The sequence below is a fragment of the Cucurbita moschata genome, unplaced genomic scaffold (genome assembly GCF_002738365.1).
Source record: "Cucurbita moschata cultivar Rifu unplaced genomic scaffold, Cmos_1.0 Cmo_Scf00001, whole genome shotgun sequence".
NCBI classification, from domain to species: Eukaryota; Viridiplantae; Streptophyta; class Magnoliopsida; order Cucurbitales; family Cucurbitaceae; genus Cucurbita; species Cucurbita moschata.
In genome coordinates this window covers 9,000,716-9,017,537 of record NW_019268517.1, presented here as the reverse complement: position 1 = coordinate 9,017,537, position 16,822 = coordinate 9,000,716, and the positions used below count along the sequence as shown (strand labels likewise).

The following is a 16,822-nucleotide window of genomic DNA, read 5'->3' as shown; positions in this document are numbered from 1 at the left end:
CTAATAGATTAATAAGTGTAAAAAACAAATAGCTCTTATATTTAAATATTCTATTAATTATGGCATATGAATTAAAAGTATGTCCATAATAATAAGAAATAAAATGGATTGATTGGATACCCTTAATAATTTTGGCACCCTCTCGTTTTAATGGATTCAAGAACATTATTTCATTTCAAATTCTTGATGAGTCATAAAATTATGCCAAGAAATATAATAAGGAATGAAAGAATATCTAAAAGTTCATTTACATTACATAAGTGGTGATCAAAACAGGTTTCAATGCCAAAAAGAATAAGTCAGCAAGATCGAACCAAGCTCTCGATTCGTAGACTTATTGAAGTTGAGTTTGTAGCCGAACTGTCCCGTGACATCCTAAACCCGACTCAGGAGACGTCCGTCGTGTCACTTATTTTAGGTTATGTATCCGTGAAAAGATACTGTTTATTTTACACCATGACTGGTGTGGTTCCTTCAACAATTGTTCCAAGTAAAAATGTACAGGTCCGTTTCAAACTGAACTCGAAATCCAAATCAAATTCATCTTCTTCGGTTATCCTAAGGTCATGCCCTGTTATTCCTTTGGCTGCTCCCATAATTTAGCCCCTCGGGGACGAATGCACCATGGCTCGGTTACGATTATGTCTATTACAATTCAAAATGGCTTCCTTTGGACCAATAGAAGCAAACCTGATCTTATGATTGTACGAGGAATCGAGAGCGAGCACGGGTCGCTTCGTGAAAATCAGCTTCCATAAACATGTTGACAAAGCCATTTTTTTTCAAACAAATTTTATTTCTTCATCATCAACTTCTTATCAAGGGCAGACAGCAGAATCTCCTGACAGCGTAGAAGTCCAGCTGCTCCACCATAGCACAACCATCTTTCACTCCCCGTGTTCATGTTCCATCTCACTCTATGCACTGCAACTGATTTGGGAGGCAAATTTTCAGGGCTATCCCCTGAACCAGGCGCACCGCCATTATTCGTTGGCACGTCGTTAGCCTCATCACTACATTCCGATTCTTGGTTATCCTTTTCTCCCTTCTTTTTGCACTTCGATTGAGTTTTGCTTTTCTTATTGATGGGCGTCGGTGTATCCTCAGATCCAGATTCAACATTAAAGTCGTCATCGGAGCAAGGGGCTGCAATAGCATCGATAATTTGGTGAAAGTTTTGTTAAGACATTGTTGAGAGAAGTCCAGAATCAACAGGTTTGACGTTACCTAACGTTCCATTTTCTGATAATGAAGCTGCAGCGGTTTTGTGGTTTCCTTCATTTGACTGAATTTCAGATAAAATGGCTCGCATGGACAATGGCGGGGGGTCGGGTCTGTTGGACATCTTCTTCAAAGGAAACGGAACATCTAATTCTGGAGTGTGGATTGTGATGGTAGACTGCTCCTCAGTGAAGTAATCACATACAAACTGTGGGGTTCGATTACGTGAATTTTCTTTCACCACCGCTTTAGTAGTAAGCTGATATATTAAACGTGAAAGAAAAACAATAATGAAATGATAATTCAAGGCATGATTTACTGTATATGCACACACATACATAAATAATGAACAACAAGGTAGATTATACGAAGCTAGGATTATAATAAACCGGTTGAACTCACCTGGAAACGAACAACAGTTCCATCAGCACCACAGTAGGCAACCATGCCTGAAATCATCAGTTGCTATGTCTTAAATGTATGTGATAAGAACAAGATAGTTTACTTGATTGTGTTGAAATTTAAAAGTAAAACCAAAATGGATCTTCAAAACAACAGAATAACCATAAAAGGCTTCTACATTTTGACCAAAAAAATTATTTGTATACAGGACAAACTAAAATCATCATTGGGAAATTTATGATATGAAGGGTGTAAATTGTTGGGACATGCTTATTATTTTATTCCCCGAAGGAACTTCGATTCACAAATCGCCTGTTTGGTAATATTTAGGTGTGAATTTTCCTTTCGAATTCAGTCTACAAGATTGACGCTCTACAACTGAGAGCTGAAGAGGCCACTGATGATAGCAGTAAATGAGACCAATACAGTGCGGAGAAAAATCCATTGTTAGTGTTTGATGTTATAAGTTAGTCTCTAGTAGATAACTTTGATTCTAGTTATTTCTTCTAGCTACCATTAGCTATATAAATCCTTTAGGCGAATGAAACACAGCGAAATTAATAAACCATGAATTGCAGAAATACCTGTCTGCCTTGATACTTGAACACTCCAGATAGCAGTTGATGTACAACAGTAAGTGTGTAAACCTTTTTGTTTTACCCGTGTGAAGGGTTTACCAGTTACTGGAACGTCACACGCAGCCTTTGGCAAACTGAGAAGTCTCAATGTTCCATCATCGAAGGATAAGATAGCGCAGCTAACCAGAATAGGGTCATTGTAAATAAAAGAGAATTAGTTAAACAACTAGGTGTGGCCTAATCTAAACTATATCAAGATTAAAAAAAAATGTACCTAGGATCAGAAAGCCAATCCAGACTATATATTATCCTCGGCGCTGGATGAAGGTCCCACAAAGGGCGGAAAGGATCTCTGATAAAATATTGTAATGATTCAATGGAGTTGAAATGAGACAATATAACACGGACCAGAAACCATGAAATTTTTAACTATAAGTAATGAGCATAGAATAAATGAAATAACAAGTGATATTTCACAAAGCAAACATGTGATATTCCCATTGGTTGGGGAGGAGAACGAAACACCCTTTATAAGGGTGTGGAAACCTTTTCCTAGCAGACACGTTTTAAAGCCTTGAGAGGAAGCCCGAAAAGGAAAATCCAAAGATGACAATATCTGCTAGCGGTGGGCCTGGGCCGTTACAAAACAGCAGCCTCCACTAAGAGCATATTTGGGCATCTTTTGAGCGTCTTGGATAATAAACCGGTCACGAGTTCCTTACTAAGAAATAGAGATTATCCAAATAGTTCATGATGTCATATAGCGTCTTCTAGCCAAAATCCTGATAATTTCCTCTTATATATATACTCCAGAACTGGGAAAGTATGCATTCTTCCTCTCATCAGCAAAGCAACTGGGATACTAGAACTAAAGTTTCCCGAACCTAACGACCATTAATAAGTCCTCAAGCTCTTTTCTCCAACAGCCAACTAAACACATCAACCACAACAATTAAGAGAAAGGGAAGAAGGGAATCACCTTACCCTACACCCAAAAGGAGATTAACTTCATATCAAGTTTACTACTAACAAGAAAGAAAGTAGTAGACAGGTATCTGCAGATCCATCTCCTCCACCTAGACTCACCCTTTCAACTCAAGATTCTGGCCAGAATATGGTCCAGTCAATAACTAAGCATTATTTTTTGGATTGGAGGCCCTTCTTGTATAGTTAATGTCTGCCTTGTCCTGTTGCTGTTTTTATTTTATGCCCTTTCGTATTCTTTCCTTTATCTCAATAAAAGCTTGATTTTTCATTATAAAAAGAAAATTGTTCTTTTGTCCCAAAAAAGAACACTAATTTCCTTTTAATACAAAAACAAAAAGAATTAAATAATGAAAAATATAATGAAAGGAATAAATCCACCAACCTTAGGTCCCAAAATTTTAAACCTCCATGACCAGCAGTGAGAATCACATTTTCACATTCAGGATCGCTGCACATAATGAGAAAATATAAATAACAATAATAAATTAAATCTAGACTGGTTATTTCATGATAGTTATATTCCTCTTATTATTTTTGTCGTCAAAGGTATAAATGTTTTTCCACATTTCATTGTGAACTAACAGTAATATCAGTAACAAAATTTCAACTGAAATGACACTTCCTTTTTTAAAAAATTCTCTCTTTATCCAATTTTCCTTTTTTCTTTTCCACCCTTTTTCAGTGGGCGCAGTGTTTTGTAAAGATAAATAGGCTCAACTTCAAATCTACTACTACAAACCTATCATTTGGCGCCCACGCAACCCCTCTGATCGGAACAGTATCTGCACTAAAACGAAGTAAAGGCCTCGTATCTGAAGAAAAGAAAGAAGAGAATGATGACAATATCACTTATAATTGCACAAAAGATGGAATTAGAAACACAAATTCAGACAAGTAAATCAACCTTCACAGGGACTATTTGCAGCAAACTTCCACAAGGCGACCTGAATGAACGAACTACGTCTTAGTCATATTAAAATGAAAATTCAAACCAACAAGAGGGCAGGACATCCAAAACTGGATCAGGACTTATGTCAGTAATAAAGTTGTATCAATGACAAACAAAAATAAGAAAACATTCAAAACTTGTACAATTGAAAAAAGAGCTCCTCAGGAACTTCAATTTTCTCATGCACCCAACAACATTTCATCAAAAAGAACGAGTAAGCAGTTCAGGAAATTTCTGAAACTAAATGCAGAACCAGTTCATCCTATATGCAAGAAGAACCACATCGTTTTTGCTATGAACAACGATAAAAGAAAAGGGAAATTAAAGACTAACTGTTCCATCATGGCATCCAGCAAGTAGATAATCATAAGGAGGTGTTGATGACCATTCCACTGTTAGAGGGATGCTGCAGCCCCAACAATAGACAATGATTTAGCAAGTAACAAAGAATGTTAGTCACAAAGTAAAATTTGAGAGACATAGCAAACATGTGCTACAATTTTTACCAAATGAATGACGACTGTAATAACCAAGAATATAGTAACAAATAAAATCCATGAAAATGTTTGCTTGATCTCTATAGTTTAATTCAATCAGAATGATATAATATTTCTTTTACAGGGCCAACTACGGAGCCAGAGCTCTTAATCAGCAAGGAAAAATGGTAAGAATGTTCGCATGTCAACACCACAAGGAATCTAAGACTAATTCCTGGATTATACAAGAATGAACTGAATATTCTTAAATGTAAATCATAGCAACACACCTTCTAACAACAGGAAAAGCCAAGAACTTCATTCAACTAATCAAAAACTTTTCGGCTTAAGTTATTTATCTCAATGACAAAAGATCATGTAATCAGAAACAAAGGGAGGTTGGTTGTACATGATGATAGTATAATGTGCAATTATGCAGAGAGTAATGACCATCTCTAAGGCTGCTTATTGTGCTCTTCAATTCATAGCAATCCTGAACACATTAGTTTTTCTTTTTGCAAAATGCATCATGTCAAACTTGAAGAGTTGTCATGTCATTAGATCAAAAAAAAAAAAAAAAAGAACCAAATACCTCTGTTTATTTGCACTTCTCAACATCGAGCATCTGAAAGTAGGATTCAACTTTACAAAGCGAGGATCTGTGCCCTCCCCATTGCATTTAGAATAGATGGCCCTCATTACATGGGGAAAAGGAACCTCCCAACTGCAATTAGTACATAGGATCACCAGATTACACAATCACCGATATTGTAAAGCATTGGAAGCACACATATGAACAACATCAAAAGTCAAAACCTTAAAACAACAGAGTATGTAAGAACAGCACTTAACTAAAAATATTACAAGCACTTTGAGGGATATAATTTTGTTATCAAATAATAAATTTAGTTCTATGGTTTTGAGAAGGTTAGAATTTATTCCCTATAGTTTTGAATATTATAATTAGTATCCATGGGTTAATAAAATCCTAAGAAATACTAATATTTATGAGAATTTTATCAAACTATAGACTACTTTTAAGTTTTATCAAACTATAAGGAGGAAAATCTAACTTTTTCTAAACCTTAAGGATCAAATTTGTAATTTAACCTGTAACTTTTTGTCCACTAGAATTGAGAACAAATTTTTAAAAAATGTTAAATGACAAATTTGGTTCCTATAGTTTGAGAAAGTTAGAATTTAGTCTGTTTGATTTTAAAACCTTCCTAAATAGTGGTTTGATAAAACCTTCCTAAATAGTCCCGCCTTTATCAAACCATCTGGACTATTCATGAGGCTTTATAAAACCACTATGAACTATTTCTAACCTTTAAATCTACAAGGATGAACTATTTCTAACCTTTAAATCTACAAGGATGAAATAGAAACTATATAGTAGTTTTTTCTCTTATGATATGCACAAATAAAACATCATTCATCCTAGCAAACAAGAAATGTCAAACATTAGATCCTCTATGATAGCAATTCCATGGAATTAGGCAACAGATGGGCAAAAAATATAAGCATAAAGTAACAGAGCAAATATGTGATAAGACAGTTAAAGCAGTTTAATTACACTTCTAGAGATCCGTTGCCCAGCAAGACAGCAAGGTAGCCCATTCGGTGCTTGCATTTGGCATCACACGCGTTAGTTGGCTTCCATTTCAAATCCCATGCTACCTTTCCATTGTGAGCTAAGCACAATACTACTCTAGGCAAAGCAACACTCTCGGGAATAGAAAATTCAATTGAGCTAGGGTCTAAACCAGCATTCTCTGAAACATTATTACATAACAGAGTGTCTTCTCCGGAATATTCACTTATAACATTCTCATTTGCCTGAAGATTGATGGCATTGGATTCATTTTCTCGATTCTCTGTAAGTGATAACATTCCCACGTCATCAACATGATTCTTAGTCTCAACTTTTCTTCTCACTCTTTTCTTCTGAGCAAGAACTTCATCGTCAGAATTGCATGTAGGAACTTCTTGCAAGGTACTCCTTTCAACACTGTTTTCCAGTAATACATGTTCATCAGAGTTTTTGGCAACAACATCAATCTCAAGCAAGTAAGATGAACCAACTAGGTATTAGGTATTCGATAGCCTGAACAAGTTAGTAATTGTCACACCTGTTATCATTGGATTCTTGTTTCTTTTTAGGTCTTCCTCTAGGCCTCTTTGGTTGAGATGGCAAGTTCGATGCCTCATTTTTCTTACGCCCTGGTGGCCTTCCTCTAGGCTTCCTTGGTTGAGATGATAAGTTTGAGGAAGCCACAGAATTTTTTGTCGGTTCTGCTTCATGGCATTCAGTGCCATGCACTACGCACCATATCTGCACCATACCTCTTCCGGTGAGTGGGATACCCATCTTGTGATAAGAAGAGCAAGGTGGATGAGCAGAAACAGCAATATACTGTCATACGAGTTGAGACACGAATAATTAAAAACAAAAATGAATAAGGATTTCTAATAAATAGGGAGAGTGTATGAACAACAAGAAGGCAGTGCCTATCTAAGTGAATGAAAATGAAAGCCATAGGTGAAGATGAATAAAACAATATTTTTCACTTACATTATATGAGTGTCCATAACAATTCTACTTCACAAAAGATCAATTGAAGAGGAAAGATACCTCACATTTGATAAGGGAGTCGGTCCTTTCGTGATCTTGAGGACACCAATCTAAAGCCCAAATCGGCCCACCAACATACATAACAAAGTTTCTGTCAAAAAAAAATCAATAAAACGACTGATTGAGTGTGCATATAAACTGTGAAAGATATCATTACACAAGACACCGAAAAAGTAGCTTCAACTCACATACAACTGACAACTCTAGGCCACAAATAGAAACCACTTTAGCTAATACCAAAGCAATAAAATATGAAACATCAAAGTGGCACCGTAAGCAACACGTATTTGAATCCCATCATATACAGAAAGCTCCACTCACAATTGTCTCACGGGGAAGATACCTACTGGAAAGAGCGTAATAACAAATTTTCGTGGTAGACGCAACATACAAATACCCAAAAGTCCTTAAGGACCGTCATTAAGCATCCATTAGATCAGGGCTCAACTTGACAACCTTGACACTCATACTGAATTTGTTTACTCCTCATATTTCCTACGATGATATCAACAAAAACCATAATTTCCAAACAAACAAACAAGTCCAAAACAACATACCTGAAGTCCATAGATGTGGCGGCTTCAGGCGGTGCTCCATTCTGCATATTAAATTAGGACTTATGTTAAACAGTTGCAGCTCATCACCGGAAAAGAAGAAAACAGGGGGGGAAAGAGGGCCAAACAAGGAAAAAAAAGACTAAGCAGGGGGTATAGTGAAAAAGACAATGCCAATATGTTAGACAAGACTACAAGTCCAATCCAGCACCTTTAGAAAAGCTGCAGACGAAAATTGTGGTAAGTTTACACTGATGTCAGCATCCTTATCCTCGGGGCCGCTCGAGTCGCTAGCAAATTTAACAGTTTTCGGTTCATAATTGTAGTACCTCCATTCCCTAGTAAAGCACAAAAACTAAGTGGAAATTCGCAAAGCAGTGATCGATAATGCATAAAGAAGATTTCACGTCATCTAAAATTCTAATAAGCACACGATATTCAATTCACTGCATGTCAATCACAAACTACAGCATCTTCAGCTGTTTAACAAGCCATAACTATCAAAGAAACTAATCACTGCAAACAATGCCAGAATCCTTAAGCTACATGCAAAGCACAACGCATCATTTTTAAAGAACATGCAACCATACGTACCTTAAAAAAATGGTGGATGATGAAAACCGCTGAATGTCACTTTCATCAATTTCGCCGACGCCATCCTCCCGATCACCACAGAGCTCCGCCATTGTATCAATGGCCTTGAAGTGATTTTCAACGCAATAATCAAACTCTAAAACCTTAATTCCAGGGCCATCGGAACGACCTGCAGGTTGCTCTTCGTTGACTGAAGTAGCCTCCGGTTTCTTCTTTGCTCTGTTTTCCGATTCCTTCTTCTTCCGACTCACTGGTTTCTTCTTCCCTTTCACACAGCCAGTGCCATTGGAGGCTTCCGGGAGATATGGTTGATCTTCCATTGCCATACTCAGTAATGTATATTAGAGCTGATAGAGATTGAAGGCCTATACGTTTACGGAGATTCGATCCCTAATCGGCACCGCTGTTTAGACGACACTTTATAAAGCCAAGAGAAACGCACCGTTTTGGTGTTTTTAAATTTATTTCCTTTTCGGATTTGATCTTTTAGCTTAAATTATCTTTTTAATTATAAATTTACTTTATCTCTGATTCGGTAATTTAATTGGAAAAGTATTTTTATTGTTTGAGTTAATTTAAAAATAAATTTAGATATTTAAATAATGCATTTATTAAAATAAAAATAAAAATAAAACCACTAAAATTTTTTTAAACATCTTACAAACTATAATTCCATATTTTTAATATTACTCTCATATTTATTTATTTATTTATTTTTGGTGCACCCCCACGTTAAATAAACCGACACGTCAACCCCCCTGCTCCTCCCAATGCCACGTGGATTCCACGTCAACCATCCATTTTCTATTTACTATTTTGGATTATTTTAGTATTGGCCAAATCATGCAAAAAAAAAAAACAAACAAAACAAAACAAAAAAAATCCGGCTGATTATTTTATTATATCCACGTCATTCTTCCGTCGAATGCCTTTTTGTGGGTCCCACGTTTCATTCCGGCCCATAGAAATTTATATTCCTAGGATGTTTTTATCTTTTTTATTAAAGTTTTAAATCCAAGAATATTATTTTATTGCAAACTTTTCATACTGTCTACAGAATAACTTTTATAACTTTTTTATATATAAATAAAATCACTTTTTTTAATTTTTTTTTTACGCTTAAACTTATTTTTAATAAAAAATAAAATAAAATAAAAAACTTGAGAGAGAAATTATTCAAAACATGATTTTAAAATAATTAACAAAAAAATTCTTCAATATACGTGGTATTTTCTTTTTTAATATAATACAATCATATAAATTAACTAATTAAGTTTTTATTATTCTATTGGTTTTTTTTTTCTTTTGTGTTAAAGGAATTATTATATAAATATTTTAGATTATTTTTTGTTAAATATTCCATCTACTTTAGTCATATAAAATTAATAAAACATAATCACTCAAATATCTTACAAGATATGAAATTAAAATTAATTTACTAATCTCTGTATTCGTGAAAATAAAAAAAAATAAAAAGATTTATTATACAAACCAATCCATTTTAATCTGCCAAATTTGGGATTTTGGAGAAAATAATGGAACAATAAATAAAATAATCCTATTTATTATTATTTGAACAGTCACTTCAAAATATCAACGAGTTAATAAAAAATCATAACTAATATGAAAGAATAATATTTTTTATCGTACAAAACAAATTGTTAAATAAACCAAAGTTTCAGTATAAATATTTTATTTATGTGATTCCTTTTGTTTTTTTTTCTTGAAATATTAAAAATAATAATCCTTTTCCAACACGTGAGGATATCATTAAACTAATTAAATAATTTTTTTTAAATATTATTAATCCGTGAGATCTCAAATCAATTGTATAATGAAATGAAACATTCTTTATAAGAGTGCGGAAATTCCAATAGACACGTTATAAAACAGTGAGGTAGACAGCGATATGTAACAAGTTAAAACAGACCATATCTGTTTGTAATAGACTTAAGCCGTTACATAACCTTATACAATTATAAAATTGAAAAAAAAATCTTAAAAAAACAATATAGTATGGAAATATAAATTTGTAACTTTTATACGATCATGGTCCAAAACGATCTCAACATACAGCAATTTTCATAATTTATTTCGATTTTTTCTCCTTCTCGTCGACGTAAACCCGAAACCCGTCGGAGAAGGTGGCGGTGAGGCCAGGGGAAAATCGCGGTGGTGCCACACACGGCGTCACCGACCGAAACCGAAACTGACGAATGAGTGAAAGAGCAACAGTTTTCAACTCAATAACTGCCATTTCCTTCCCGACACAAGACCGAAACCCACCTTGAAAAATCGGGTACTTAAACGGATTCGCCGGACAAAAACCGCCGTCTTTCAACCACCGCTCCGGCTTAAACTCAAGACAATCCGAACCCCAAATCTCCTCGACCCGTCCCATGGCATATGGATGATAAGTGACCCGAGTGCCACGTAGGACGAATGTCCCATCTGGCAACACGTCATCATTCTTGCAAAACTTAGAGTCGAACTGAATCGGCGGGTAGAGCCTCATGGACTCGAAAATGGCCGCTTGTAAATAATAAAGTTTCCGGATTTGGTCGGAATTTATTGGGTCACAACCGGCGCCGATGACTCTGTCGGCTTCGAGTTCGACGGCGGAAGCGACGGCGGGATGGGTTGAGAGAACCCAGAAGAAGCTGGTCAGAGCAGAGGCCACCGTGTCGCGGCCGGCTAAAAGGAAGCTGACAACGATGTCGCGTAGGTATGTCTCGTCGGAGACAGTCCGCATGAACTGAGACAGAAGGTCTCTGCCGGCGGAGATTCCTATTTTTCTTCGCTGTCGGATTACTTCTTGAGCTAAAATGTTAATTAGCTTAATTGCTTGTTTTAATTCCCTCTCGCTACCTGCAAAATTAAAAAATTTAAATCAAAATCATAATGGGTTTATGTTTAATTTAGTGTTTATGTACCTAAATTAAGCATCCGCTTGATTTTCCAGATGAACGGAGAGACGGCCATGGCTCGTTGAGCAGAGAGCTTCGAAGCAATATCAAACGCGACAGCAAAATCCGACATCGGAAGAGACAGCTCCAAGCACATCGGATCCAACCCAAACGAGAATTTACAAATACAATCAAAAGCGAATCTTCTAAACACATCTTGCAAATCCACCACTGCATCGCCGGCGGCAGAAACAGAGGAAAGAAGCGGGAGAAGCCGGGAATCAATTTCGTGACGAACAATTTCAAAGCAATACGATCGAATCGGCTGTTGTCCGAGTTCAAGAATGGCCATTTTCTTTTGAAACCGCCATGAATCGCCGTCGACATTGAAAATCCCACGGCCGAGAAAATCGCCAAGAATGGAGGAGAAGGATTTTCCTTTTGGGTAATTTTCGAAATTGGTTTTGAGAATGTATTCGACGTTGTCGGGATTGGCCGTAATCGTGTTCCGCAAAACGTGGATGTGAATGGTTTTGGTCGGAGATTGCCGGAGAAGATGGGTGTACCAATCGCAGAGGTTGCAGAAATTTTCCGACCAAGAGGAAGCCAAATAAGCTTGGCAAATTTCACAGTTGCACAGAAAATTAGGCTTCAAGAAGAAGAAGATTACAAAGAGAAATAATAAAAAGAAAAAGAAAAGGACAAGAAATGGATGAACAAAAAAGGGTATTTCCATGGAGAAAAAACAGAGTCCGATGAAGAAGAAGAAGAAGAAGGGTTTTAATGGAGTTTTTACAGTAATGTTTTTTTTTTTTTTTTTTTTTTTTTTTATAGCTAAGAGAATCTTTCGTACACACATTTGCTCTGTGTCATGTCTTAATTAAATTGGATTAAATTAGCCTATTTGGTTGGTGATATATATTATTTATTTATTTATTATTATTTTGTTAAGGGGTTACTACTTACTAGGTGGAATTTTGGTTTTTTTTGGGAGTGTGCCAAATAGCTGGATAGATTCGTAAAAGTAACAACTAGAAGGTTGGTAAGGTTAGAGACCACCGGTATAAAACATGTAAAACATGCGAATTCTTTTTGTTTTAGTTTAAAAACAAATAAAACAACTATGTTAAATTATTGAGGATATTTAATATTTTATTATAAGATATATTGTCGGTATCTTTCATTTATGGTTATTTTCATATCCTTGTAATTTATTTAATTATAAATAGAACTTTCACATCATTTAAGTGCGGTGGTTTTAGCGGACATTTTCAATTAAATCATTCAAAAAAATAAAATAAAATAAAACGAGTTTAATGGTTGATTACTTAAAATTTAATATTTGACCTATTCTCTATCTCGACGCGTAAATTTTATTTATTTTAACAATGAAAAATTAGAAATATGAGAAAAAAATACGAGAAAAAAGTGGTTTAAAAAATAATATTTGAACTCAAAATACAGTTGTTAGTAATTAGGCCAACCATAAAAGTTTAGTGGACTATTAGTGACCAAATTATTAAGTAAAAGATTTTTATTAGCATAAAAAAAACTAATTTGTAGGGATTTTTTGAGTCCATCACCTATTATTCCAACGGTCAATTTTTGTTTTTGTGTAAATTTTATTTACGACTTACATATATTATCTAAGAATTAAAGCGGAAGTGATAAGTGTTTTTCTTCGGTTAAAAAAGAGGGCTGATGATAAATTAGACAAACACGTCAAAAATCTCCAAACCGATTTGGGTGACGGATATAAATGCCCAATTTCACATCTTAAATAATCTGACATCGACCTTCGTTGTTACTATCCTCATTCTCATCAACAAAATGGTCGAGTGAATCACAATCACATACAAACAGCTGAAACAGGGCCATAGTAATATTTCAAAGATTTGGATGTCGCATCGTAACACGGACCAAACTAATTATTAAATATAAAGATCAGAATGATACACAAACATTTATTATAGAATTTATAAAATTAATAATGCTTTAAGTTTTAATGAGTTACTATGCTTGGAACGTAATTAATTATTTAGTTTTAATAATATTTTCTAATAAAATTTTTTAATTTGGTTTATTTTATTGAAAAATAAATTATTTATTATATTTTTAAAAAAATGGGGGAAAATGACTCATTGCCAAAAAGTCAAAATATCATCCATGTGAAAAATCCTACGAAATTATTTGATATTAAATAAATATTAATTAATTTTGTGCAAAAATCACCATTATTTGACTCCCAAACCACATAGCTACTTTAAAATATAACTATAATTAATGGCTTAATTATAAATTTAGTTTATATATTAAATTAAGCCTGCCCTTCATAATTAAAAAAAAATAAAGAAAAAAATCAAAACCCAATTAAAAAAAATTATTAGTGAATGTCTTAGCTAGTTGAGTTTCAATCAGATCAACAAGATCACTATATTTATAAAATAAATTTTACACGTGTCTAAACTTTTTTTTAATATGAGAGCACCGAAATATATATATATATATATATATATATATATATATATATATATATATATAATAATAATAATTAATGGAACGACATAATTTAGATTAAGCCAAATGGTTAATGATATTTTGAAAGATTAGGTTGAATTTAAGGTTCGATGGTCAAACAAAATGATAATGATGAAGTTAGGTCCATTATATAAATATAAATGATCACATGGGCAAGTTTAATTAGATAGGGAACAGTGTTCCAATTAAGGAATTGTGTTGTTAAAAGAGATGCAATAATGAAGAAATTTGCATGTGGGGATGGCAATTGGCCACCAACTACCATTGAAGACCACTTCTAGTTGCTTCAATTGTTCATACATTTGTGGGGTTGGGTCATTGCCTTCTTGATGTGATGTTCCTCACTTTGATGAGTGGTGCCTATCCTTAATTATAATAATAAATGAAAGACGAGCTCGATCCAATAAAATTTTAGTCTTGACTGAGCTGACACGTGATGATTTCACTAAAATAGAAAGAACCCATGTGACGATTTTCTTTCCTTTTTTCTAAATTGTGAATTTGAGATATTCGAACATCTGATTTCTTGGTTGAATATCAAATTTACACATGTCATCAGTATAGGTTTGATATCGTGGGATTTGATTTGATTTTTTTTTTTTGTTCAATTATTGAGTCATAATAGTTCTTCTTTAAGTTGCACGTTTATCCTTTGGCTTAGGTGAAATCATGCAATCATGATCTAAGCATAGACTTCAAGATAACTATCACCAAGTTACGTGTACGATTGCCATATCATAAATTTGTCTTTCATCTTTTTAGTTTTCATATGAGCTTGTTATTCTTTCTATTAGATAAGGAGATTAAGTTCATAATGGTTTTATTAGTCAATCGATACTATTTTTTCCGTCCCTAAAGTTTCAAGTCTATGTCTAACAGATTCCCTGTACTAAATAAAAGTGTCACCATATCCTTAAATTTTCAAATTTATAGCTAATAAATTAGTAAATTGCAACATGTTTTAAATTTTGTGTTTGATAGATCTCATTATATTTGAACATTTAAAAAAAAAAAATTCATATATTCAATTTTATACCTAGCAGGTTCGTAAATTCTAAAGAGTATAAAACTAGAGGACGGAAGCTATGAGACTATAAAGGAGAGGAGCGACTAGTTGATTTACCAAACCTCGACCCAGCGTCCCACGTACTCCAAGTCCGAAAGGATCCAGTGTCGAACTACCGACTCCTCCCAAAATTGCATTATCGAAGCTGAGCCAAGAATGACCATTAGTGGACACCCACCACTTTCCACCGGTTGGAGAGAACCTCTTTAATACATTCAGAAAAGATGTTCACATGAGCAAAAAAGACTCGATCATAGGAACTTAGACACCACCTACACACGGGCAAACAAAACGCAAAATCCAAAATATTAGAGTTATCGAACTAAATAAATATTAGACAGGTAGGGTTAGTAAACATAAACTTTACAGTTTAGGAGTCGGAACATATAATATATATATATATATTAGGGTTTAGGGTTTCTATTCCTCATTCATCCCTGCAGATTGAGTGTTGACATTTCATCACATGTTTCATATCAATGTTGTAATGAAACTTAGACAAGGGTCAATGCCCCATCTACAGGCACTTGGTTGTTTGGCACATGGAGGCATCAACTTTTTCTTGTTCTTTAGGAACACAGTAAACTTGGTTGCTGCCTTTGTCTGGCTTGTTTTGGGATGAAAAAGAAAAATGCCGTATAAAACTAAACTTATTTCAAGGTGGGTTCGCTCTCAATTTGATAAGGTATATTGCATTCAAACCCAGAAGAAAGAAGACCAAGGGTAATAGAGCTAAAAATGAACTTGTACAAAACACGGAATCTGACTATAAAACTCGAGGATCCAGTTGTTCATATTAGGTTTCTTAGGATCGCACAACAATACACACTCGATCTAGATGAACACAAAGAATAGGATAGAGAAAATGCAAAGAGAATATTGGCTAAAGATTTAGTATTGATGACTACAAAGTAGAGTAGGATACAGAGAATATAAAAAATACATTTTCAAAGCTGGATATATATATGATTTAGCTTACTAGATATAATCATCTACTATATATATAACTATCTACCATACCTAGCTTTACCTTACTATGCATTATTTATGACAATTTACTTTATATGTTATATGTCATTTACCAAATATAGTTTTACTCGTTGACTAAGCTATAAATAAGTATCAAGCTCCATAACCTAATAAGGCTACTTAACAAGGTTGGTATAAACGTTGACTAAGCTATAAATAAGCATCAGACTCCATAACTTAACAAGGTCGGTATAACCGTTGACTAAGCTATAAATAAGTAACCTAACAAGGTTGAGTCGACAACTTACTTATAACTTATAGTAAAGCTGCTGCTATATCAGGCTGTATATGTATGCACTGGTACTATGTCTGGGTAAAGCTATATATAAGAAGCTGATCATATACGTACCCTTTATCCTTTAGACAGTGCTTTGAAAATGTACTTCCGGCCTCCTACATTCTTCTTTCAACATACCAGACGTCATCTAAACTTCAAACTTCAAAGTCAATATTCCTCCTTACATTTTCTCTCTCCTATTTTTTGTGTTCATCTAGATTGAGTGTGTGTTGTTGTGCGATCCTAACAGACTATAGAATGAATGGATCCTATTCAAGCAAGGTTGCAGCCAAGAAAACAAAAAAATCAGGCATGAAAACTTGTCCAACAATAGAGAGAGAGAGAGAATTTGTATTCAACACACACAGAATCAGAGTCAGAGACTTCAATCTGAAACCATGGGAAGGGAGAGATAGAGTTTGTATTAAACACACCAAAGAGTCAGTGCCCTCAATCAGAAACCATACAAAGGCTTGATATAACTAAAATTAGCTATGAACTTGACCAGGAAGATGAAAAGTTTCATACACATACCAAGAGAGAGAGAAAAAAATTAGCTCTGAACTTGAAGAAGAAGATGGAGACTTGCATAAAGACACTGGGGGGGGGG

General features: G+C 34.5%; 3 protein-coding genes across 3 annotated transcripts in view; all 3 read right to left on the bottom strand.

The window, feature by feature from the left end:
* Nucleotides 1–212: 212 nt before the first annotated feature.
* Nucleotides 213–8,768, bottom strand: LOC111437104. Its single transcript, XM_023074980.1, has 16 exons — nt 8,397–8,768; nt 8,014–8,140; nt 7,806–7,846; nt 7,249–7,339; nt 6,746–7,029; nt 6,190–6,624; nt 5,206–5,337; nt 4,471–4,543; nt 4,093–4,132; nt 3,928–4,000; nt 3,571–3,636; nt 2,476–2,553; nt 2,208–2,380; nt 1,624–1,670; nt 1,228–1,480; nt 213–1,146 (listed from the first exon to the last, which is right to left on the bottom strand). The coding sequence occupies exons 1-16, from the start codon at nt 8,720–8,722 to the stop codon at nt 794–796; spliced, it is 2,592 nt and encodes an 863-aa protein (XP_022930748.1). The 5' UTR covers nt 8,723–8,768; the 3' UTR covers nt 213–793.
* A 1,643-nt stretch (nt 8,769–10,411) lies between these two features.
* On the bottom strand, nt 10,412–12,184 carry LOC111432949 (cytochrome P450 94C1-like). The gene is made up of 2 exons (XM_023069805.1): nt 11,330–12,184; nt 10,412–11,264 (listed from the first exon to the last, which is right to left on the bottom strand). The coding sequence occupies exons 1-2, from the start codon at nt 12,159–12,161 to the stop codon at nt 10,486–10,488; spliced, it is 1,611 nt and encodes a 536-aa protein (XP_022925573.1). The 5' UTR covers nt 12,162–12,184; the 3' UTR covers nt 10,412–10,485.
* Nucleotides 12,185–16,412: 4,228 nt separating this feature from the next.
* LOC111433403 (GDSL esterase/lipase At5g03610-like) overlaps nt 16,413–16,822 on the bottom strand; it is a 4,345-nt gene continuing 3,935 nt past the window's right edge. Inside the window, exon 5 of the mRNA XM_023070481.1 lies at nt 16,413–16,822. This exon is cut by the window's right edge and continues 380 nt beyond it. The gene's annotated coding sequence lies outside the window, so the exon portion shown is untranslated.